The 26188-nt window shown below is 46.0% G+C and overlaps 2 protein-coding genes across 2 annotated transcripts; both read right to left on the minus strand.

The window, feature by feature from the left end:
* Positions 1-48: 48 nt before the first annotated feature.
* man2c1 (mannosidase, alpha, class 2C, member 1) lies at positions 49-12464 on the minus strand. Its single transcript, XM_084476879.1, has 26 exons — positions 12322-12464; positions 12024-12149; positions 11809-11932; positions 11661-11731; positions 11077-11254; positions 10772-10961; positions 10552-10658; positions 10318-10428; positions 9415-9507; positions 8511-8627; positions 8089-8184; positions 7812-7957; positions 7528-7651; positions 6870-6991; positions 6682-6767; positions 6401-6556; positions 3652-3731; positions 3485-3579; positions 3243-3347; positions 2982-3138; positions 2321-2464; positions 1753-1862; positions 1470-1549; positions 937-1079; positions 485-588; positions 49-360 (listed from the first exon to the last, which is right to left on the minus strand). The coding sequence occupies exons 1-26, from the start codon at positions 12420-12422 to the stop codon at positions 246-248; spliced, it is 3081 nt and encodes a 1026-aa protein (XP_084333005.1). The 5' UTR covers positions 12423-12464; the 3' UTR covers positions 49-245.
* Positions 12465-17139: 4675 nt separating this feature from the next.
* On the minus strand, positions 17140-25878 carry ca12 (carbonic anhydrase XII; the record flags this gene model as incomplete). The annotated part of the gene is made up of 9 exons (XM_084476883.1): positions 17140-17807; positions 18417-18543; positions 18818-18975; positions 19445-19508; positions 19638-19733; positions 21038-21180; positions 22667-22846; positions 25452-25472; positions 25815-25878. 9 exons carry the CDS (start codon positions 25876-25878, stop codon positions 17140-17142), a joined length of 1521 nt encoding a protein of 506 aa, XP_084333009.1.
* Between the last annotated feature and the right edge of the window lie 310 nt (positions 25879-26188).

The following is a 26188-nucleotide window of genomic DNA, read 5'->3' on the forward strand; positions in this document are numbered from 1 at the left end:
CTCCGCCAGCCAGTAATCCCCCCCTCCCCCCCGTCAACAAATCCGCCACACATTGCTACCTTGTCTGTGGGAAACATTGAGGAAGTCACCCATGGGTACCGACATGATGAATTAGTGGAATTCCAGTCTTAACATAATGGCCTTTAAAGGACTGTGACAATCACAGACTGTGACGATCACAGACTGTGTTTAACCGTCTGTGTCGTCGTTTACCGATTCATTCATTGAGTCACGCCCAGCCGTGCTTATTTAAGAACCAGGAGGAGTGATCTAATTTGATGAGGACTGAACTCCAGAGTGATTCCCTCTGATGTCATCTGGGCTGGCCGAGTGTGATCAGGATGCTCCAGAAAGTCACAACTGGGAAAAGGTTGAAAATAAGAAACAGTTTGGGTAAAGGCGTACTCCGTCCGGCTCATACATTTTCCTTCTGGGTCATGAGGCATCTGAGCCATCATCATAGAGAAGCAGCAGGAATACTTACTGCCAGGCCTGTTGGAGAGGAAGGTCTGTACGGAGCGTTGTGGTCACACTGCTGCCGTGGGACTCATACAAGCGAACCAGAAGGGTGCCTCTTGAGTCCTCAGCCTGGGGAGAGGGGCAGCAGTTATCACAGGGCCAGAGACTAAGTAGACATTAACTCATACATTGATCTAGTATGCCTCTATAGGTATTGCTCTTAATCTCATTACGATCAGTGTATTCATTCTGCACGTACACTAAAGGTCAGCTTCTCGTTCTCATCCTCTTCGACCCTGAGACAGGTTCGGACTCAACACATTACACGCCTATGAGGGCCACCTGCCCAACACCATGTTGGATCCAATGATGGATTTAAACTTGTTTTACGCTGTGTTAATTGGGGCGCAATCAGAGTATTCAAAGGGACTTTATTTAATTGGGTCCTTGGGGAAAGAGTGAGCGCAACACCTCTACCTGCTTGATGGTCTCCAGGACAACAGCGGCGGCGTCGACGGAGAAGGCGCTCCATGGGGACGCGTCACTGCTGGTCTTGAAGAGTCTCAGAGGGTAGTTGAGGTTGTAAGCACTTTGGATGACGCCAGCTGTCTGGAAGGATCCTGTGAGACAGCAGAGCACCACTTCACTCCAAGGGGCCGTATCAATTTAGTTTATACATTCAAGGGATCGGGTTCAGTAGTGAGCAGGAGGTTAGGGTAGGCTTGTTCTTGTGTTTAGTTATTGTGAGCATCACTTTAGATGACTACTAGCTCAAAGCTCTAAACATGTTGGACACCCATCAAGCTTGATTTGACTAGTGCCTCGTAACTATCGCTGTAGAGGAAGTGAAGGAAGTAAAAAGTACAACATGACACGATAAGGAGCATTTGTTCATTAGTTCTTCAAACCGAGGCAATTCCACGATTGGACCAAACGCCTGACACAGGGCGTAACCATATGCAGGGATCATTACATTGTAATGGACAAAAGTTGCATCTCATTCAACTTACCTGCATGTGGCATGATGGCGTATGTGAAGAGATGAGAGCCCATATCAGCGTTGGCATCAGGAGCCTTTGGTGCTCGAAGTCTATAAACAAAATTGATCTGTCACTTAAGAGCTTTATTAACTTTTAATGACCAGATTTGACGTGTTTGGCGATCAATCGATATGAGGGAAATACACTACTGATTATATAGTGGATGCTTGAAACACATTTAACAGCCCATTTAGTACCATCAATGAATAGCTATTTGTAATGCTGGTATGTCTGATGATTAGGGACAACTCACAGAGACAGAGTCATGATGTTCTTATGTATGGAATAACCATATTTGCAGTCGTTCAGCAGAGAAACTCCAAAGTTGTGTTCGGACAGATCAGCCCATTTGTGACCCCATACCTTTAAACAGAAAAAACCCATCATACAAATGTTATAGCAGGAAAGCACATTTCATGATATTCTATTTCAACCACGTGTTGTGATGCAGACTACAGACAGTTGCTCCAATGTCTTTCTGAATTGAACATAAAAATTGTTGTGGTAGTGTGTGTGGATGACGGCTGGTTTAAGCAGCCTCAACTGGCCGGGTCTGATAGGACTCTGGGGCTGGGTGAGGCTGCACATTAACACATTGAGTAATCAGTGTGCACAGGTTTAATCCACCCTTCATCCTTTTGTCTGGAGGAGTCTGTTAGAAGTCACCCTGGTGGCTGGTGAGGCATGGATCTTGCTACACTCAAAGGGCTTTGTGCTCAACACTCCCTAACCCCTACGCACACACACAATGGAGTCAAACTGCGGTCAACCGTTCAGTGCTGGACTTTGACCCGCCCCCCCCCACGCGCCCCGCCGGTCACCTCGAAGCGGGCCCAGTCCCAGGACGTGTTCCTGTGGGTCGGTCTCTGGAGGTGGCCAAACTGGATCTCGTACGTAGCGTCGGGGCTACGCACGCGCACCGGGAACTCCACCTTCAGGAACTGATGTGACTCCGCCCACTCCACCTGCAACAATTGGTTGAAGTGGACCTTTGACCTCCATTTCAATGGATAAACCCTTTTTGTTCTCCTATCCACACTAATGCATTGAACTTGAAGCGCTGGTTAGGCCTGGGCGATATGGCTGAAAGACATATAACGATATAACTTGATCATATTGATCGATATCGATTATTAACTATTGATCATTTTAATGACCTAAAAAGACTAGGAATTACCATGCTGGATTTAAACACTTCTGTTTAACACTCCTATGACCTTCCACTGTTCTTCATTGATAAATACTCCAATGTCGACACAACAATGAAAAACACTCCAATATTGTAAATAAGTATGGAGCCGTGTTTGTGTAACAAACCCAGCTGCTAGATTCAGTGGTCCAGTCTCTTATCGACATATATATTGAACATGATTTATATTGATATCGATCAAAAGTCCATCACGATACGATCATTTACTGTTTCATTGCCCAGGCCTAGCGCCGGGACACTGGGGACACTGCAGCACCTGCAGTGCAGCTCACCTGCGTGCTGAAGCTGACGTAGGGACAGGCGGCGTCCAGCACCACCTCCTGGGTGACGGTGCTCCTGGCGCTGATCCGGAGGGTGAACCTCACGCTGCCCCGGAGGCCCCCGGAGGACACCACCTGAACGGGCTCCACCACCTCCGTCACCGGCCTCCTGTAGGGGGGGGGGGGGGGGGGGGGGCCACACACACTGGCACTGTCAGGGCTCCGTCCCCCCCCGCTAGGCTGCCACACAGGACTCACAGTGGGGGCCGGCACCTTGTCTGGAGGTGGTAGTCCATCACGTCCCAGGCGTCCCAGTACAGCGGTACGTCGTCAAACATCACAAACCGGTTGCCATGGCAGCCGTCAGAGAGGGCCTCTCTGTAAATGTCAGCGCGTCACGGGGGACAATGAGTCGATGGTGGGACGGCAACACTGGCAAGTACACACAAGGCTAGTACCTGGGAAAATATGATGTATGTTTATTATAATAACAAAAATATACATAATAATCTTACCTGTCGCCCTCGATTAAACGCAGTGATGCCAAACTGCCATCCTTGTTGATGATCGTTTTCAAAATCCCATTCTCCATGAGGACCGTTCCATCGGCCTGTGGAACAGGGAACTCTTTAATAATCGCTTTAACCAAAACAACCCCACTGGAAAGCACGTGACCACTGACCTGAACCGTGACAGACACTGGAATGACTGGCTGTGTGTCTTTGACCAAGGCCCCGCCAACGCTGGGAACCTTCACTAAAGCTGGAACGCCCAGAGGGAAAGGAGATGGGATTATGTAGAACGTACGGTGGGACAAATGAAATCAAGGAAATGTTACGGATGCAGTTTGAGGAGTTAGAATTGGAAAGGGTTCGGCAGTGAGCAGAATTTGGAAATGATGGCTTAGAAAGAGAGAGGCAGAGTCTAATTAAGGAAGGGAAGTTGTGTGATATGTCACAGAGCAGGGAGTCTTTTCAAGGCTGTGATAATTCCAGCGATATTTTGAATAGTTGACGCTTGGTGGCTAAATTTCATGACCAAGAGGTTGAGCTTTCTTCACTTAGTTTGAGCATGTTGCAGAGGTGAGGGGCTGGGTGGAGTGTGACCTGATAGTCTTGTTGCAGTGTGTTCTGACTGGGCGCTCACCAAAGGTTAAACTAGCTGGGTTGAAGGCGTATGAACTAGTACCGGACGCTTACCCGCCAACGGATAGAAACTCGAGAAAGGTTGACAAACCCCATATTTACTTTGGGCGTGATTTGGTAATCCACTTTAACAGACAGTGTTCTGCATGGGATGTGAAGGGTTTTGATGATCTGTGTGACTTTGTTTAAGAAGGTAGAGCAGTTTAAAAACACAGTCCCGGAGCGAATTGCAGGGTACATAATTGAGAAGAAGGTAAAAGCTACAGCGGAGGCGCCTGCGCTGGAAGATGATTATCAGTTGACCCGCAGAGGTAATGGTGGGGAGACCTGTTATTATGCTTATTCTGGTGTGGAAGAAAATGGCCCTGCTGTTGGGGTCATTCCGGTGGCAATTTCCACTCTGACCAGAGAGTTGATCGTGGTGTCCGGGAGAGACTGCACTGTGCTGGAGTCGCGGAACACGTACGACGGAGAGCACGTGAAGCTGGTCGCTTAAGCTGCACCATTTTCCAGTTTTCAGTTGCCAGTGGCCACAGTACGTGACACAGGGGCTTTTGATTTGTTTATCCTGGCATCTGCTCTGCCTTTTTCTGAGGAAAGTGACACAGGATCTTTTATACCTGTGCTGGGAATGGGCCTGTCTGTGTTTCATGAGTGGGTACATAAACGAATTTTGTGGCTGGAGGAAGTGTGTGGGCTGATCGGTCTGCACAAGGGGTCGTTTTCCCGGTGCTGCTGGGCTGTGGTGGTCCGGATGAAAAAGGTAAACAGTTCCCTGAAGTGATCCAGGGTGTGCGTTGTGACGGGGGACATGAAGGGGGCCAGAGGGCCAGTGCTGATTCTGTGGAAAGTGTAATTGCTGAGGACGGTGCGACGGAATTGTTTGCGCCACTCCCCCTCGTCTATCTCGCATAGTGAGCCGACACCCCACGCTGACGGAGCGGTTCAAGTGTTCTTGCAGCAGAGGAGGTGAAGAATCGTGCACAGGGATATTTAATTCAGAACGATGTACTGGTCAGGGAGATTGCACAAAAGCCAGATTGTTGTGCCATTCTGATTGCACGATAGGGTGTTGCGAGTGTCTCACAATGAGTCTGGGCACATCAGGACATACCAGTCATCCACATACCACTCGCAAAGTGCTATGTGGAGGAAGGACAGGAAGTGATTGATTGCACCAAGCCCTTGAGTCATGCATACTGTCTGCATATTAGGGATCAGCCGATATGGATTTTTAAGGCCCATGCTGATACCTGATACCTGATACCTCAGCCTTAGCCGATGGAGCCCATGCTGCTTTTGCTCCCTCAATTTACATCATAAAAATTACACAATGATAACAAATGTTACAAGTCTCAATTTAAAAACTGAACATTTATTGAACTGTCCATCTGTAAATAATACCAAAAAACCGATACACGTAAAAAACGCAAATATCGGCCGGCCGATGGATCACTAGTGCATATGAATGCTGACTGAGAGAACAGAGGGTGAACCGGAGAAAACGGCGTTACACCGGTGTGTCTCAGGTAGACAGCTCTCACTCTGGCTCTGTTGGAAACACAGTGCTATCTGGTAGGGAACAGTTTGGGTGGATGGTTTGCTTCATCATGACTCAACTCGTTAATGTGTAATAGGTAGACTTCAAAGTTCAGAGGTACTGCTTTTGAACTGTGACGGAGATCCTGTACGATGCTCCTGGCTGCTCCATGCTGGGATACATCCTGTAGACTGCAGGTGGACGCCCGTCACGTGCTGGGTCGTAACGGAATTGGGAACAGCTGGCCACTGACGCCAGGACTGCATGAAGCCCATCCCATCCAAGTGTAACGGATGACAACTAGCCTGGGCTAGCTGGCAGTAGTATGTTGTAAATCCTCACACCCCTAGCCTTAAGAACGCTTCTTGCCGCTGAGTTAGAAGCCTGGGCTTTTGGCTCAGTGGTTCGACTCCCATGCCAGTGGTGTTGTAGTTCGAGAGGTGGCAGGTTCGAGACCCGCGAGCGGTCGAACTGCGGCCTCTGCTACACAAGCAGTGGAGAATCCCCCTGGTCCTGGGCCGGGAGTGGGCTGGGCTGGGAGTGCACTCCGACTACCCTCTACTGTTTAGTTTAGATGACCTCATACTCCATTATGATCTTTTGGTAACATTTTGTAACCAAGTTATTCCTTTCTTTTATTGAATCCCTCACGAGTGCTCCCCTGTCTCAGAGCTGGACCATAGCAACAATGACAACACACATTTACGTTGGAAATGTGTTCATAAAAGTCCTAAACGTGAACATACCTAGTGACGGTGGACCAGTGGCGTCCTGCAGCTGGACGACCTCAGTACGCTCCCAGGGCAGGGAGTTGAACACCGCGGGGGAGTCCCCCTTCTGTTCCCTCGGCCCGAGGTGTCTACAGGCATCAGCCAGAAGACCGCTTCCAACACGGACGATATCTAGAACGCACGATGAACCGGACGATTCAAATTTTTCGTTTCCTCCAAGGAGGCTGCTTACCCGGTGTCAAAATGGCGGCTGCAGTGAAGAAACCCGCGCCAAGCTCATTTCTAAAACAACATACCTTGATAATATCGGAGCGCATCTTCTACCACCATCTCAATACAGCTCCCGGGAATCACGTCATGGAACTGGTTGAGGAGGAGAAGTCTGTAAGGGGGGAAAAGAGCAAAAGGATGTGAATGTGAGAACAGAGTCAATGTTGGAGCAGCTGGGTCCGTACGGAAGTGAGGTCTAGAGACGGGCCCGTACCTCCAGAGCTCCTGGAGCTGGTCCAGAGGGTAGCGGAAGGCCTTGTCCCGGCCCAGAGCCAAGCTGCTGGCCACCTCGACGTCATGGAGCAAAGCCTCGCACTGCCTGTTCCCTCGCTTTATCTACAAGCATTCACATAATAACGATACAATAACGATACAAACAATAACGCCTCATTGCTCTACAAAGTGTGGCAACCCGGCTCAGGGAGTGAACCCGCCTTGCTTCAATCAGCACACAAATCGCTTGGTTGTTGAGCCACAAAGGCACGTTTAATCAAACATAAAGTGTCTTTCTGTAAAAGAACTAAAAGATAATCGGGTGGCGCAGCCACAACGGCTGGACTCTCCTTTCACCCCAGCCAAGAGAGAGCCCTGAATGCACCTTCGAGCAGGCTTTTTAAGGTCTGCTCTCCTTTGGGCTTCAGGTGCTCTGCATCCGGGTTGCCACAAAAGACACTACCGGTCTGGGTGATTGAACCAGTTTCTAACATCCGTCACCCTCGCCTCTCTTGGCTCCACTTATATATCCGTTGCCAAATTAATTTGTAACAACAATAGCAACAGCACTTTAGGTTTCGGTGAAGCCAGGAGAGTGAGGCAGGTTCACGACCCAGAGCGGGGCTGTGCTGCAGCGTGTGAGCAGCCGCGTAGCCGACCTGAGCCTGGGTGGTGTAGGTGCCGTTGTGAAGCTCCAGGAACAACTCCCCGGACCACGTGCACAGCAGGGCGGAGTCGGCCAGGAGCTCGGAGAACAACTGGTCGGGAGAGGACATCCGGACCCTGGGGAGCGTGGGAGGGGTCACTCATGGAACCAACACACGACTCACACCCACTTGTGTGTAATGACATGGTGGCCCATAGAACAGACATTACACAGTTTTGTCTGGACCAGCCTGCGTTATAAAATCAGAGGGAGAGGCAGGGAATAACAGGAACTGACTTTGGTAGACCATCTGTATCCTGAACGCGCGTCAGCCTGTCGAGCATCAGCTGCGTGGGTCCGCCGCCGCCATCGCCAAAACCAAACAGAGCTGCGCTGTGATTGGCTCTGCCTTTGTCTTTATTATTCTTCACAGTGTTAACCAACTGGGGAGGGTGGGGAGGATGGGAGCGGGTGAGGACACAAGAAAAAAAAAAAACATTTCAAATGTTTCTCCCACGCGAGGCGTTTCCCTGTGTTGCACCCTGGTGGAGGCGTGTGTAAAGTGCTGGCTTACTTCATCCACCCTGCCCTTCATCTCGTAGGAGTTTCCTGGCGGGAAGTGGGTGAGGACTTGAGAGCCGTCCAGACCCTCCCAAAAAAATGTGTTGTGCTTCAGTGGAAAAGAGAGAAATGAGGGTCACCGCAGGTTTCCACCACCTCAATCAAAGACTTTTTCTTGAAATACCAATTAGTTAATTTAATACGTATTTCTGGGTGTTTACGGGCCTCTGACATATTTACGGGCCTCTGACATTTAAAATGTCAGACTTTCTTTAAAGGCTCTTAATACCTCTGTGGGCCCCCTGGTGAATAGAGAAAAGAACACGCTGAATAAGGGCGAAGGGAACAGCTTTCCTTCAGGCCTCTGTGGGCCCGCTGTGTGTTCTGCGGTGTGTGTGTGTGTGTGTGTGTGTGTGTGGGGGGGGGGGTACTCACAGGGAATGTGTTGACCAGGTTCCAGCTCAGCTTCTGGGTGAGGAAGCGGGAGATGCCGCAGCCCTGCATGATCTGAGGCAGCTGTGCAGAGTACCCAAAAGTATCTGGAAGCCAGAACTGAAGAGCAACGAGAGGTGTTTTTACACACACACACACACACACACACACACACACACACACACACACACACACACACACACACACACACACACACACACACACACACACACACACACACACACACACACACACACACACAGCGTTTTCCCGCTGCAATATATTATACTTTACAGTATATGCAGCGCCGCAGCCCAGCGTGGCTGGGATTTGCATTTCCATAACTGGGCTTCCTGCTTAAAGGTGTGTCTTTGAGTGATGAGGTGATGAAACAGCAGCACTCACACATGTATTGCCTAATAAGTTGTGGTTCGTGGTTCGGTGTGGTTCAGTGACTAGTGGTGGCTCGTTCGACTCATCTTGGCGAACTGACTGATGCGAACTGATTCATTCAAACGAATCATGAAATCCACCACTAACGGTGACACGCACACGAATCACGATGATATCCGCCATGATGAATTCAGTTCGATTTTCCCTTTCCTCCTTATCTCAGTAGGTAATTGAGAGCAGATATATTTCATATTAGTCATGTATACACATGCTTCACAGATATTTCCCCACCACACAATGTCCTTGGTAGGACGGCACAAGTGTTGCACGTTCAAACTGGAAGTGGAAACGCAAATCAGCGGGGCGGGGTAAGGTTCGGTACTGCCAAACCTTGGCAGTACCGAAGATGGAGTGTAGAAGTGTAGATGGAAAAACGCCAACGTACTATTGGCTAGCTATACATATTCTGTATTTCAACACAGCAGGAGGTTTGAAACAGTGGAAGGTCGCTGACCTCTTTGCAGTAGATCCCAAACTCCTGGTGAAAGAAGCGCTGGCCCTCCAGGAACTGACGGACCATGGACTCACCGGACGGAAGATTCCCATCCTTTAGGAAGAAGAAGATGGTCACATTTTAAATTGAATGTATTACATTATTATGTATTATTACACAGCTCTTCTCAATGCTGTGGAATGCTCCGTTCACTTGCATGGGCCTTGCCGACTTCCGGTGGTGAACTATTTTTCAATAATGACCGTTGCTAAGCATATAATGACCGCCGTCAAGGAACGTGGATATTTTCACGTCTTTCGTATCACTCCGCAAGTAGTCCGGTTACTTATCAACTCCAGCATATTTGGTTGCTGTCAACATCTTTGGCGGACTATTTCTCTGCTGATCAACACTACAAATGCTGGTAACAAATGAAGTGTAAAAAGACAATGTGATGAGAGACAAAGACAAAAGACTGTGTGAAGTTATTTTTTCGTTTTGGCAAGTAGCCGTGTAATAAGCGGGATAATGTATAGAACGTCGCCAGTCATTATCGAAAATAAGCCCCTTCAGGGTGAAGCAAGACACCTCCGCTTCGTGTCGGTGTCCGGTTCCCCCTGTCGGGGCTTATTTTCCCGATAATGACTGGCATACTATACATTATACCTTACATACTGTATGCTGTCAATGCTGACATTACTTTGTGAGCAGTTCCCTCAGTAACTATGTTATTTATTTTCCAAACTTTCCAAGGATCTATCATTGCTTGCTTGCGTCTTAGTGTGCTTTAAAACAATCAGAAAGACCGTGGCCACCAGCAGGGAAGTTCAACCAGGAACACCGCACTGGAAGGCCGCCTGTCTCACGATAAAGACTAGTCTAATAAAGAGGTGGAGGCCTGGTTATTTTCTAGATGATACTCGCCATTTCCACCCACGTGCCTCCAACCGGAATGAACTGGCCTTTCTTGACGAAGTGCTGGATCTGGGTGTAGAGTCCTGGATACCAGCTCTTCACCCACTGGAACTGCTGGGCCTGGAGATCCACTCGGACAAAGAGCCACAAGTCACAAGTTCTGCTGTTTCACAACGGCATGAAATAACTGGTGGAATGCAGAAACATCCAAGCAGATGAGCCACTCATGTCTAAATGCACTACCTGAGAGCACGTGAACACAAAATCAGGATTCTTCTCCATGAGGCGTACGGCAGTCACCCAGCTCCGACCGCACTTGCGGATGGTCTCCTCGTAGGGCCAGAGCCACGCTGCAGAGACACCGCCGGTCACGGTCACGCGCACGCATCGACGTGAAAGGAATTAGCCGGGACTGTACAACGGCTCCTTGGACATCTTCCAGACGAGACGCACAAATCCATACCTGTGTCGATGTGGCAGTGGCCCATGGCGTGGACGGTGTGCTGGCTGTGTCCGTTGCGCTGGGTGAAGAAGCTCTGGGCCAGACGGCGGGCTTCGGGGAAGGAGTCGGGCCGGGCCGGGTCACAGAGGTTCACCATCTGGTTGACGGTGAACAGGGCCTGGTAGCCCCGCTGCTCTCCTTCCCCCAGTTGCTGCGCATGGGGGCAGAGAGGATGCAACGAGCACAGAGTGGCCGATGTGGGTTTTCAGGGTACAAAGACTCTGCATTTGATATACGGAGAGAAGTGAGTGCGTCGGGAGTCCTACCTTCACGATGTCAACCATCATCTCAAAGTCAGTGAGCGTCTCCCTGACGTCCCGGCGGAGTACCACTAGCTCCGCCTTCTGAACCGAGTACTTCCTGTTGGGATCCGGAGCTGCAATCATGGACCCCTGGCCAGCTCCGAAAAGACCATTGCAGGCCATCTCCACGTAGAGGGTGACGCTACCGCAAGGAAACAGAACCATGGTGTTCTCGTGACTGGACGTTAGGCTGAATCCTGGCTTCAGTCACAAACCAGATAGTATAGGGCTTGTGCATTGTGATGTCACGTCGCAATCAACTATTTTATAAGCATGGGGGCATGGAAATGTGTGTTTTTTAATTGACTTGTTTCTGGTTACTGATTAATGACGATTAGTCATTTATCGAGAAATGATTTGTCTTCATTGGAAGATATTGTTGTGTTTGCAGCTGCCACAGTGTTTCTCATGCGATACGTGGCAAAACAACATTTTCATTGGCCTAAGTGAACAGTATATTTATGTTGATTTAGGATTTTATATTGGTACAATTCTTAAGTCCTCTCAAAATGGCGGAGTAGCCCTATTGTGAGTGGGGGACATCTCACCTGTGTGGATCTTCATCTCCCAGACACTCAGACAGGATGTAACTGGTCTTTTCACCCTCTTTAGTTAATCCCTGCAAGTCATCTTTACATGTCAGTGAACTGTTGGACTCCACAGTGACACACTATTGGTCTGTGTGTGTATATCTACCTGGACTGGTTGCTCATCCCTCCAAACCATCGCTTCTCCATCACTCTCCCACAGAAGATGGACCTCCTTCCCACTCCAGGATTCGGGTATTCCCAGTATCACTTTGAACCAGCAAGTGTACCATCTAAAAGAGGTGTGGTTGTAAACCTAGTTACTTTATCCGTGCAATCGTTTTAAGAGAGAGAGCAATAAACAGCCATGTATAAACGACTTACGTTGGTCCAAAGGTATCGCCAATCTTATAAGGAGTAAAGTTCTGACCGACAGCTTCTGAGAAGGGAATCCGTTTAGAGGACAGGAATGAAGAAAGAGATTCAAGTGGATATGAATCCCCATAGAGTCTGCAGAGAAGAGTCACAAACTAGGATTAAACCTAGAATTATTGCACAGTCCATGCATTAAACACAATGGATTTAATTGGGGTTATTGTGCAGATTTGTGCTCAGATCAGATCAATAATATTCTGCAGCAAGTAAAGAGTGATGATGAGACATGGACACAGGAGAACCATACCGTCCCCGGAGATTGCAGTCTGTAAAATAGATCTCTGATATGAACTTTTCTGCTCTCTCTAGCAGAGTTCTTCTGTTCTTAAAGACAGGTTGGTGGTACATGGTGAGCTACTGCTCGCTAGCACACACAGTACTGAGTGTGACAGACTCCAAACCAAAACACACGTATTGCGTACGGATACCCAGGTAGGACATATGTTTGGATAACGTGTTGTAAGTAAAATTACTTTTTGTATCTATTTAATTGTGTAAGCTCTATAAACATATCACGATAATATAAGAAAACATGTATTTTGAGTTAAAGTATAAGGTATTTTGAAATAAGTATACGGGTCGCAAATATTCACAACAAGGTTTGAAAATGAAATACGGTTTAGTTTTCGGTTTTTAAAATGCAATGAACCCAAACGTATTTAAATAATAATACAGCATGTGTTCAGCTGAAATTGATTTTGACTTTAAATCTGCGTTGAGAATTACTATCTTATCATCACTAGCGTCTAACCAGAAGGATCGCGCCACTATTAATGTAATGGCGTAAAGATGCCGCTAGATGTCTCTGCTCATCAATTATTCGTGGTCGACTGGTATTGATCATTAAATAAATAAATAAAATAAGAATAATTGAACGCTTTAAGTATGTGTGTGCTTATGTATTCTGATTATTGAACATAAGGTGAAACATCGTGTAATTTAATTATTAGTAACTATTTAACAATCAACATATCAAAATAGAGCAAAAGTAGGTTTATTTGACCATTATTCTTTATTATTAGATTCTTCATTGCATATTTATTCGGACACATTTTACACATAGAACACCTGTATTAATACTTCAAGAAAATAGCACACAACAAAAATAAATGTATTATTGCGACATCTGTGCAAACATTGTTTATAAGGACATTGCTGTATTGCTTTACATAGACGTAGACATAGGCACTATTTTTATTCATTAGCTAAATATGGTGCCACAACACATGATAATGACACAGGATAGCATCAAGCAGCAACAACGAGCATTGAATGTGATGTAATAAAACAGTGTTGATGCTCAATCATCTGCGTCTCCTCCCTATATGCATTTATACCGAGCACAAGAATGTCAGTCATCCTCCGGATAAATCTCCATGAACACGGCACAGCGGAAGCAGCATGCTGATGGGCCGATAAGGGGCTCCGTCTACAGGAGGGGACGCAGTGGGCTGTGGGTCTGAGACAGAGGTCGGTCCCAAGTGCTGCGGGAGGGGGAGGACATCTTGTGATCCGGGCTGGTATGACCCCCCCGTCAGAGGTCAATCCCACATTTCTCCACCGGAGAAACAAAAGCCTTGTTCTCAGCGCCCAGGAAGGAGCTGTGTGGTTCTGTGTTTCAATGCAGCTAAGCGCCCTTTTATTATGCGATCCATAGAGCCGCGGTAAGTACAGGGTTGGCAAAACTGTGGCAAAGCCCATCCCTCTTAAGCCACCCTACTATTATTGGATGTCTGTCGACTCTTATCCCCCTATTGTTTGGACAGCGGTCGTGCTTTTCCACCATGTCTGCTTGGCTCCTGACCTAAGCGCTGGCTACTGTTTCAGCCGTTGGCCCTTCTGCGGGTCCTCCTCCCATGAAGGAGATTGAGAGTCCTTGAGAAACTCAACGTTGCGTGTCTTAGGGGAACAGCGTTTCCCGTAGGTCAGGAAGACGTAATCAACCTCATGAAAGCTCCGTCCTCAACCAGCCAACATAGGGTTTGGACTGCAGTAAAAATGAAAAGAAAGCCAGACAAGTATTTTGGCGTGACTAAGAGGGATTTCTACAATTGCTCTAGAGCTTTGGACGTTTGATTTGAATGTGGCACATTGTTTCCAAACTGACATTCATAATCAATCATTCATCGCATCTTAAAAGGAAAGTTTGGAGACGTGAGACATGACAACTGATTAGTGGGGTGTTGGATGCTTGTTGTTGGGATTCTCTTGTGTTGGATGGAAGAGGATTCATAACTACGAGCATCTACACCGTTGAGCCGTACTCGTCTGTGTCTCCAGCCTTGCAGCCAGCCTCTTTGTTCTCCTCTGAGGTAGTCCCAGATCTGTAAATGCATCAATTACCTCATGTTATCCTCAGGTTATCCAAGCAACCTTCATCTGAAATTACATGTTTAGCTTATTCACTCACTTATTTACAGTTCTATGTCTAATTTAAAATAATCTTATATATAATGATATGACTTAATCAAGATAACCATTATTCCTCAGTGTTTACATACTTTTGTTTGTTTCTTCAACATCATGTAGTTTATTCACCAAACTACTCTAATCAGATTTTTCAATCCAGTCTACCTTTTCATGATAAGTTAACTATTTTGTTCATTTTAGGCACCAAATAAATCATACAATTTCTAATAAGGACGCTCTTTCAGACGTTTTAATAAAAATAATGCTATTATACCTAATACCTAATAATACCTACTGACTTTGAACTACATCTCCTTCTTTGATCATTTTCAAATAGAAACTCAACCCCCAGTGAGTTCCTGATGGGGCAGGTCTCTCTGCATGCGGTGCTCTTAACTCAAACAATGGAACATTGTCTAGTCTGACTGGCTTCTTTCAGAGCTCTATAGGCTAAAAGTGCTCAACTAACACTGGCATGTCCCCAAAAATCAATCTTAATATATTTTCCATGAGTCTGCGTTTGAGACTTCTGATGTGGTTTTGCAGCTGTTGCTGAAGCACACTTTCCTGAAACTTTCCTGCAATTATCAAGGGACTCTCGGCAAACAGGATTCAGCCTTCATCGTGCTAGCCCATTTTGCTTAATTCTGCATTTTATCCGTTGTGATCAAATTCACATAACAATTATAATTAGTATGTATTATTATTATTAGTGTTCTTATTATGTTTTTCGTTGCTATTAGCAGTATCCTATTAGTCAGTAATGTTTTTATTAGTAAGCTGTCTTCACATTTTAAGAAACCAACATCTAGTGTTGCTAGTGTGTTTTGACATTTCTTGACTTCATGAGCATATTGTGATTATGAAGCACCTATAAACATACAGTACACTGCTGTGGTCCTTGGTTACCTACCTTCTGCGGTTTAATAGACAGCATATTAAAGACACAATCATAACAGATCCCAGTGTCAGAGCAAAACTGACAACCAGAACTCCTGCAAAAGTACCGACAAAGCAATAATGAGCAAATGATCAGAATCAGCATCATGTAGACATTAGGGATGGAGGGTTTTAGTTCTGACAAAGTTGCACGATATGGGGATTCATTACGGAAGATTATTTGAAAGTATGTGTAAACACACGAGAGCGGGACATACCGAGGTTCATCCATGACCATCCATCTGAGCAACAGAGAGAAAACAGAACAGTATGGACTTGTTACAGAGGGATATGCATTACAGATCAATGCATTTTGCTCTGCACTTGAACTTCCCAGCTCTCCATCTCCCAGCATGAAGCCCCTCAGTTTGTCACAATCCCCCACCCTGCTCCTTGAGCCTTTGTCTTGTTAAAAACTCCATGATACACTTGATTACATCCTCCTACATTAAATCACAGAATACGAAGACATGACAGATGGCCTCTTATCCATATGTGTATTATATTCATCAGCAAGAGGCGAGCCAGCCTGCCCAGTCTCAGTCTCAGACTGTATTCCGAAAAATAAGAATATAATTCCATCACTACATTATAAAATACTTGTAATGTAATAATGCAATTATTTTGTGGTTAAATGGTGATCATAACTTTGGACTGTTAGAATTTATAATCATTAGCTAATGATGTAAATCATTAGCTAATGATTATATATCACTCCATCTCCGTGGAGTTTAAGGTTCAGATTATTGTTCAGGTTCATCTGAAGACACTGTGGACCATTTCATAACTCATCTAAATTGCTCATTCTACTAATATCTACACATGCAGTAATCAATCATATATACTATATATTAATATATATGATGTAGTCATATATTATATACTAATACACTATTACTACTAATACTACTATCACTGCTTCCACTACTATCACTCCTACTCATTATTATAATAGTAAAATATACAAACAAAGAGAGAAATAAATTGTATCGCATACTATACGTATTTTATTAAAATGTTTCTTGTTTAAAAGTACAATCCAAGCAATAGAATAGCAGTCCAAACAGCAGGGACACGACCTTGAGTATCTCTCTAAAGGAATCAGCACACTCACACGTAAACATTTCTAAAGCAAGGCACTACTGCTGTACCTAATGCTGTACCTAATGCTGTAATATTGCGTTCACACCTGTCCTTCTGGACATTCTGCTGGTGCAAGCTGTATTGCTAGCTAGAAAACCTGTATGAATATACAAGCCGGCTGTGTAAAATGGATCTCGTCCTCTTGTGAGCAGAATCAAGATATTTTACGCAAAGCAGTTCTAGGCTTTTGCCAAATCTAAACAATATGCAGTTTTGTGGATGCTCTCAAACAAAGTGTGTGTTAATACCTTGATTGCATCCCGGCCTAGCATGGTGGGCCCCCGGTCTGAGTTACGAAATGTTTAGTGTAATCATTAAGGAAACTGATTCCTGCTACCAAGTTTACAATCTTTCAGTCAGTTTCAAACATATATATAGATGATCATGATGTACACACACTCAAAGTAATAACTTAATCAATCGTTTGGGCAAAACCCTGATCCAAAGAACATCTCAAATAGCTGCATTTAACACACGAGTCTACTTCTGGTGCTACTGGCGGGGACGGGGCGCGCTGGGGGGCCGGCTGGCTAAACAGTGTCGGCGTGGGCAGCATACGGTCACAATCTCCTCTCTAGTCTTCCCACTCCATGGGCAGGAGCCATGGATGTGGGAAACCCTTAGGCTGGGACTTGGCTTGCCTGGCCGCATTGGAGACACCCTCGTATTTCGCCGCCGGCACGCCTTGCTTCGAGGCAAAGGAAGGGAACTTCTTCATCACCCCCACACTGGCCTTCCTCAGAGAGCCGTCCAGCTCCAAAACCTCGTCGGTGGGCCGCCCCCGGACGAGGCGTCTGATGGTGGAGAAGTCCAGCTCCGACTTACAGCCCAGGTAGCTCCTGAGGTTCAGGTCTGGGAACACCAGGTCTCTCAGGGTGTGCACCACCTGGGCCTCAGTGTGCGACTGCTGGGCCTGATGGAGGACCTGATGCTCCAGGGAGACGTAGCACAGCGCCTCCTCCGGCAGCCCCATGCCTCCGCCGGGGTGGTTGTGGCTGTGGCTCTTCTTCGGAGGATGCAGCAGCTGTTTCTTGGGGTTGGTGTGCTGGGTCCTGGGTCCGTGTTTGTCGTTGAAGGCTTTCCACTTCTTGTCATTGGCCAGCCGCTTCTCTGGGCCGCCTGGCAGCAGCTGGTACAGCCCTTCATCAGCCAGGTCTGCCAGGTCTCCCACCAGCAGCTGTTGAATGATTTGCTTCCTCACGAGTGGAGACGTGACAGTACGGATGCCATGCAGCCCTCTTCCTGCCGCAGACACAGGGTCAACCACAGTGCTTGTTAAAATAAGCCCACATGAAGACATTCCAGGTCCTCTGGCCCACAGGCCCAGCAAGCAACAGGGAGGCCAGCGGTGGTAAATAAAAATGAAAAATGACTGAGAAGCACACGCCAAATCCCCAGAAAGCGTGCAGGATTGCCACACTACCCTGTCCAAACCTGCCACCAGCAAAGCCTATTCCCAGCAGGAATATTCACAAGACGATGACAGCATGCAGATTCCCAAACAGCCAATAAAGGAAACCTTTGGTGAGCCTCGTGTTCTGCTCTATTACCAGCCAGAAATGATCCATTGAAATGTATTGAAAATGTCAAACAAGCTCATCAAGCCAGTGATCATTATAAAGGCTTAGGAATAACAAAGATACAACAGTGAAATCTCAAATATTTTAAACATGCAGAAAATTAAAAATAATTGACAGCCCTCTGCAGGAGAAGAAGCAATCACAGACAGCCACACTGACACTCCCAGTAACCCACAGGCCAAGGAGATGCAGGCAGAACATTCCAGCAATGAAGGCTCCCCTCGTAAAAATCCAAAGCCAAAGCCAAAGCAGAAGCGTGCTCGCTCCTTACCCTCCTGGAAGGAGACCAGGACCACTCGGTGATCCGGGAGCTGGGGCCTCCTGTAGTTGCCGTTCATAGGGACAGAGTTGGACTCCTGGGCCCGGGAGGAGTACACGGCCGACGCCAGGGATAGGAACTGCCGGCAGAAGACAGAGAAGACTGCGTCAAACAAGACGGTTGTCCTTAAACCACGCTATGCGATTCCCCAGCCCACTGTAAGCTGTGATGTAATGTTTCCATTAAAAGCTTATTTAGTGTGATTTGGGGGCAGGATAGAGCGAGGCACTCTTGACCTACCTGCTCCTGAGGACATTGCCCTCAATCCCCTGTACATATCTCTGGATAAAGCGTCATCAGCTAAATGACGGAATGGTAAATAGCATGTGGAGGTGTGGGTTGTGTTGGGCCACCTGCTTTGGGGAGATCTGTATGGGGCTTCTGAACAGCGTCCAGAGTACGCTGGGGTAACACGGAGGGGTGGTCAGGGAGCCGTCGTAGCGGTAGTACTCGTCCAACCGAGCAGGCAGCAGCGAACGGATGTTGAAACCGGGCACTTTTACTCTCTGATCTGCAAGTTGAGATGCTCACAATATGTCACTCTGTAAGACCGGAACAGGAGCCAGTATATGGAAATGTGATATGGAAACTCTCAGACCATCAGGGGTAGTAAACAATCACAGAGGTAGCTTGAGATGTTTCGTAAATGGTAAATGGACTGCACTTTTCTAACCAGTGGCTTTACAATTATTGCCTTCATTCACATTCACCCATTCATACACATTCATTCACAAACCCAAAGCAGTGTCAACCATGAAAGGCAACGGCCAGCTTGTTTGGAGCAGCTCGGGTTAGGTGTCTTGCTCAGGGACACCTCGGCACAAGCTAGGAGGAGCTATTGAACTAGCGCCAGTCAACCCATTCTAACTCCTGAGCCACTGCCGTCCAAGAATAAACATTTGATATGTTTATTCGTGTTTCATGAACATGTATATGTTGTCAACGTTCCAGTCAACTGTCCAGTGGGACTTAGAACTCACCCCTGTATTTGATACCGTTGATGAACTTTAGAAACTGGTCGAAGGCCGGATTGAACTCGCCCACCTGCGGAGAATAGTGGAGTGGGTCAGCATCACAGGCATTTTTCACCACAGCCATTTAGTATCACAGTGGTTTGGTATGGCGGCCTCGTGAGACGTTTTCATGGTTTGGGCGCGCAGCATTGTGTCTTACCTCAACCAGAACTCCCAGGACAGCGAGGCCATCGGATTTGTCCACAGCCATGGAAACGTTGGCGTACTTGTCAGAGTTGAAGTGCACAATGTGCATCTGTAAACGACAAAGAGACCTGCGTCTAGACATCAACAGTTTCTCTTTGGTGTTCTTCTGGTCTTCATCTTCCCTCCAAGATTTTTCCAAGATTTGGAAAGACCATTTATATTTTGACTTTATTTATATATATTGATTTCTGGATATATATTCAAAAAATGTGTAAATGATGTGTCACAGAAGCTACCCCTAATGGCAAGCGGTTGTGTTCGGTTCAATACATACAGGCCAGAACTCTACATACACTACTGGCAGCATATAACGGTAGGCAGTCCGATCAGGCACAGAAATAGACATCTGTCGGGTCCTTACGGTATTGTACATGAAGCATGTGCACCACAAGGGCAGCATACAACAGAGAGTATGTACGGGAATTGTATTTAAGGAGAATGTCTTGGGATAAAAAGGGGTTACAACGTGAACCCTTTCTGGGAAGAATTCTTGATGTTCCATCGTTCCATCCATCCATAAAAGCATGTCATCAAGGGAAAGGCGAGGAGAGGCTGTGGTTTCAGGGGGAAAAACTTTAAAAGATGCAAGCGTGGACGCGTCCATGTTACATGCTCCATTCAAACCACAGCACCTTAAATGTGGCGCGTCCGTAGAAGAAGCATCGGTCCCGTAAAAAAGGCACAGGTTGTTACGCGCAGTATTCCGGTTTCTTCTCTCGGTGAGGTACGGATACAGACATGGAATCCTTTCATCTTTATGAATGGATTTATGCAAATGTATTGTAATTCCTTCATTTTTGTAAATTAGCCGTACGATTATGAAAATGTTATTATCACAATTATTCTTTTGTAGCCAGACACTATCTTGACTTCTGCATCTTACCTACCGGTTGACCTTAAACATAAAACAAAACAATAAAGAGAATGTTTGAGTTTGCGCTGATAAAGGGCGCTCCGCCTCCGATGGACCTGACAACGGTGGACCTGTTCGTAATTCATTTATATATTTTGAAAATTGTAATGTAATAATTATCAACCTTAATTTTGGGGGCCCCCCCAGGTACTTGGGGCCCTACGCGCTCTGTGTACTCTGCGTATGGGGAGCAGCGGCACTGATTATATATAATATCTATTGATCAACCTTAAAAGCTTTAAGTTTATCTTAATGCTAATGAAGAAGATGTTTTATTTCAATCTTCATATATTTTTAACTATAACTTTTTGTTCTTGTGTCTCTTCCCTTGTCTAGTGCTCTGTCTTGACGTTGTGCCCGAGAGGCGCTGTATAAATAAAGCCTGATTGAATATGGGGTTATGGATAAAGGGCATCCAGCGGTGTTGTTCTGCTGGTTACCTCTGCTGCAAAGCGCTTGCCGTTCACCAGGTGTTCGGAGCCGGTGGGCGTGCTGGTGGAGCCCCAGTGGAAGTGGAGCTGAGCTGCAGAGTAGCGGTGAGGCAGGCTGGAGAGGAACATCCTGGAGGGCAGGGACAGCTGCACTGTGGGCCCACGGACAGAAGAGACAACCCACTTTCACCAATATGAAGGAAAGGCATTGTGTGCTATCGTAGCACCCCTCTAATTCAGTCCATTCAGAGGGCAGGGATTAGCGTAGGCTGGAATCACATTTTGAATACATTTAAAGGAGGATCATTAAAGATCAATAAAAGTCATTCATTTACAAGAGAAGGAAGTACTGCATATACAGAGATACAAAGTCCTCAAAAGATCGTCATCGATCGTACCGCAATGTCATCTTTCCCTACACGTCTAAATCCAGTATGGGACAACAACTTAACAATGGAGTGTAACCCGGCGTAACCAAGCGTCATCTCTTTTAATTCTAGGTCAGCTTCCGCCCTCATAAGAGTTAAGCTGTTGAAAAGCCAGAAGGCCGTCTATAGTCTTGCCAAGGCTCTCAAACCCTCTACTTGAGATATGGTATGGCTTTAGATAAGTGGTGTAGAGTAGACACCACGCTGGACGTTAATCATTGAGTCAGAGATGCTCGCAGGCGTAGGAAAGAGGAAAGAAATGTCTGTGTGGGCCTGTGTCAGTCACGTCAGTCACACTGATAATGCCTCCATGGTGATGATATAGGCCAGCAGACAATGCAACCCTCAGCATCTGTCTGGTCTGCGCAGTGTGCCAGGTGAAAGACATGGCGGGCCCACCGGGTAGCGGTGTTGTTGTGTGTACGTCACCCTGAGGGTAGGAAGTCAGCATGAGCATCTCAGAGCCGACATTGTGCAGAGAGGAACCAAATGAACGAAGCATTTAGGGTGCTGGGGTGTGGAGCCACGTTTTAGACCACTTTGTCATTAAAGCGACTGTTTGTCTCACTTCCAAACACTTTGGTGGACATATTTACCTTGTCGTGACAGAAGCAATCAGAGATAATAAGTCTTGTCGTGGGACTTTTACTGTGTATTGACATCTATTTTTTTTTTAAACGCCTGTAATGAGATGAAATGCTGTCTCAGTTTTCAGCTTCCCAGAAAAGACTTCTACTCTGGGCTGAAAGCAGAGCTGAGCCAGAGACAGTCATTATAGAAGATTGCAGGGGTTGATGCAGAAAATGGAGCCTCATAATTTTCCTTCAATTTGATCCAGAAATTAGGTCAGTAAGATGAGAAGAGGAACCTCCTCCGACATTAACAGGTTTTCTTTTCTTTCTGTTTATTGTAGGCAAGCCACAGCTAAAACGGTAACAATATAGTTTTGATTTGGTCAGCACTTTTTAATAATATAGACCAAAAACATTTAACACTGTATTCAATGGTGTGATTTATTCCCCTCGTTGTCAGCATTCTCACAGCTATATTTTGTATAGCTCACTTATATAAACAGTGAAAATATGAATACAATATTTTCCATGGTAAGCGAGAGCTAACGAATTAAGTGTTTTAGTAGGCCTACTTACGTTTTACAACTGGTGAAACTGTAATTTCTTCACACTTTTATATTCTTTTATATCCTACTCACCTGAATGCCCATTGTTTCCGAGAGTAAGATGCTCATTGGCTGAGAGGTTGTAGTCGTGAAGCTCGATTGGACGCAGCGTGGGGTCGAACCTCAGCAGGTCAGTCTGGATGTCTATTGGTGACTGAAATGCTCCGCCACAGAAAGGATAATGTTTGGACCAGTGGTGCTCTCCCTCTGGTCCTGCAACAAGGTCGGCAGAAGGTCACACACCGTTAATGAGTCTAGAGAAATCGCTATGGAAAGATTACAGACATTTATTCAAGTTTTATTTTTAGGAACAATATAATAGTGTTCTAGAAATAATTAACATTTCAATTTAAAATAATTTAAATGTGCCATCTTAAAGGGTGCGTAAAAAGATATATTTTTAAAAAGAGGAGGCGTAGGAGGAGATGACAGAAGGGTGTGTTGGTCCCTCCACTGCTGTTCTTCTGTCATCAGGGTGGAGTTCAGTGTGATACCTCTCTTTAGACCACTGTCTGACAGCCTGGGAGAAACATGTGGCGGATTGCGTGTGTGTGTGTGTGTGTGTGTGTGTGTGTGTGTGTGTGTGTGCGTGTGTCATTGTGTGAGAGTGTGTATGTGCGTGTATGTGTGTGTGTGTATGCGTGTGTTAGTGTGTGTGTGTGCGTGTGTCATTGTGTGTGTGTGTGTGTGTGTGTGTGTGTGTGTGTGTATGTTAATGTGTGTGTGTGTGTGTGTGTGTGTGTGTGTGTGTGTGCGTGTGTCATTGTGTGTGTGTGTGTGTGTGTGTGTGTGTGTGTGTGCGAGTGTGTGTGTGTGTGTGCGAGTGTGTGTGAATGTGTGTGTGTGTGCGTGTGTCATTGTGTGTGTGTGCGAGTGTGTGTGTGTGTGTGTGCGAGTGTGTGTGAATGTGTGTGTGTGTGTGTGTGTGTGTGTGTGTGTGTGTGTGAATATGTGTTAATGTGTGTGTGTGTGTGTGTGTGTGTGTGTGAGTGTGTGTGTGTGTGTGTGTGTGTGTGTGTGTGTGTGTGCGTGTGCGTGTGTGAGTGTGTGTGCTAGCGTGTGTGCTAGTGTGTGTGTGTGTGTGTGTGAGTAGTGTGAGTGTGTGTTAGTGTGTCGGAGTGTGAGTGTGAATGTGAGTGTGTGCGTGTGTGAGAGAGAGACTCAAATCCAGACTGTCACTAGCTAGGCCAGACACAGAGCGAACGCCGCCTCGTCTAAATGAGAGGTTACTCTGAGGCACCACACCAGAAATGGACACTGCTGCATGCAAGTCAAGTGGTTCGCAGACGGCCATCATGTGACCTTATGGGACTCTCGTGGGAAAGTTATGAACTTTCGGACATTGGTCACCCACAAAAAACAAAAGTGATCGTTTTGTCTGGGTTTCAGGGATATTTCGATGTGTGAGGATTGAAAACAAAGCTCTCAGGTGTTGGACAGCTCTTCGCAAGAGTTCGCTAGAAGTACAGAAAATACCCAATGGGCATGATTCAACTGGTGGCCATCTTGGTTCTGAACTCTGGGTCGGGGAACTGAAGGCAGTATTCTGAATACTGGGAAATCAGTGTTCAGTTTATTGGATGGCTGATGCGCCACTGGACTACTCTTGATGTTTCTTAACACATCATATATTTTTGGTCGATAATTGATTGTATATTGTATATTTGTGTTTGTTATAACTGGATTTGTACGATATGCATCTATATTGGAATAATAATTTGTTCTGACCGTTTTGTAGGGGGTTGTGAATTAGCCTTGTATAGAAACCCTAGATGCATCACATGTGTCACGTTTTTTCTCAGCGTATAATAACGTCTACTGCATCGTCCCAGGCAAATATGCAAATAAAAAGGACAACAACAGGATAGAGCTGTTGGTTGATCCAAAGAGAACTTCTCCCCAAAGGACGGTGAAGGAGTGTTACATGACTCAGCTCTGGCCCCATCGCAGTGACTGCTGTGACTCCTCTATTGTTTGATTATAAGCGGTGATGAAGTCTACCGCACTGCATTAGGAAGGAACCCTATGATGGTTGGGAATAGCCACAGCTTAAACTAACTTTTAATATCTGTTCAGTTTAACCTGAAACAAATTGTGTTGCAATGACAGTGGCATTGTGATTTTTGGAATCATAGATGTTCATTTATTCAGGAGTCCAGGCTACAAATCATGCGGGGAAATATGTGTATATGTCATATGTTAAGGTGCACACAGAGAACCAACAGAACCAGCCCTTTTGGGCCAGGCTGAATAATACCATGTACCTTAGCACAGTTGGTGGCCAAATATTTACTTTTGGGAAGTTTCCTCACAAAAATAAAGCCTCAGAAGTCCTTTTGTCTCATAACCTACAAACCCTACCTTCAACCACAAGGGTCAGCCACCAAGTGTACCATGCTTCTGTCTTTTGTGTAAGCATAAATTACCGGGTTTAAAAAAAGAGAGATCAGCCTTTCAAACCTTTCTATTTCCCTTGGTGCTTGATCTGTGCATGTGGTGCAGGGAAAGTTCAACAGGTGTGCTTGTAGATCTCAGAACTGTCACTGTTTCTGTCTTCTCCTCTCTTACCCCAATTGACACATAATTTGGAGTTGGACCACCATGTGCACAACTGACAGTATTATCATGCTAAAGGTTTTTAACTTTGAAACCATCAAAGGACATTGCATTGCAATTAATGATCGTTTATAATAGGATTGCATAGGATTAGATTAGAATAGTATTGGAAACCTGGGCAAATTGAAGATGCAGTATGCTTGCTATAAGCCATACAATTTCAATTATAGGCCTACATAACATACAACTATCAAACACTTACCATTGTATGTCCACTTGTCCGCTGAAACAGACCAATAATGCATGTTTAGGTTAGTGGATCACGTTATTATCTGAAGGTAAAATAAACAACACCACTCCAATTACATCAATACACCAGGAGCTGTATCAGCTATAGTCGTCAAAAGTAAAAATAAAAATAAAAGAAAATAGCTTAGTAGGATCATCTATACCACAAAGTATTATTTGTGGCTGATATCTAAACTTAAAAAAACTAACTTAAAATAAACGGTCTTATTTGTTATATTAAACTATGTTTTTTTTCAATGAAATGTCGTGTTGTAATGATTCCCACATTATGCCCCACGCTTATGCTAAATGTAATAATAATAAAAAAACATCTTACCGTGCAAAACTCCAAAGATAGTCAATTGAAGGACAGCAGCAAGTGTGACGCTCCGGACCTGCATCTTAATGACTCCGGTGGTCTCACAGTTAAACGCAAGCCACTGGAACAGGGTTTGGATTGCATGCACACCCTGCTTTTATAGCAATCATGTCAGTTCCACCGCTGTTAAGTCTAACGTCACACCAATTACAAACCAGCCTCCAGACTCCATCAGGACTTGGTGGAGTGACAGCTCAACGCTGCGCACCGCATCGTTGCAGAATAATAGTTGCGCGCAACCTCAAGACCAGCCACTTGGGCGCTACTGGGGATGCCAACGACCGAACGAGGAGCGAGCAGAAGGCTGTAGTCCCGACCGCCAACCCGAGCGG

The sequence above is a fragment of the Micromesistius poutassou genome, assembly GCF_964030765.1.
Source record: "Micromesistius poutassou genome assembly, chromosome: 13".
In the NCBI taxonomy this organism is placed as follows: domain Eukaryota; kingdom Metazoa; phylum Chordata; class Actinopteri; order Gadiformes; family Gadidae; genus Micromesistius; species Micromesistius poutassou.

Excerpts from the sequence above, each read along its gene's own strand:
- man2c1 (XM_084476879.1), bottom strand. The coding sequence starts at position 12,422 with ATGTACCACCAACCTGTCTTTAAGAACAGAAGAACTCTGCTAGAGAGA. Across the intron at positions 11,255-11,660 it reads GGAGATGAAGATCCACACAG|CGTCACCCTCTACGTGGAGA; the intron begins GTGAGATGTCCC and ends TCCTTGCGGTAG. Across the intron at positions 9,508-10,317 it reads GAGGCACGTGGGTGGAAATG|GATGGGAATCTTCCGTCCGG; the intron begins GCGAGTATCATC and ends TTCTTCCTAAAG.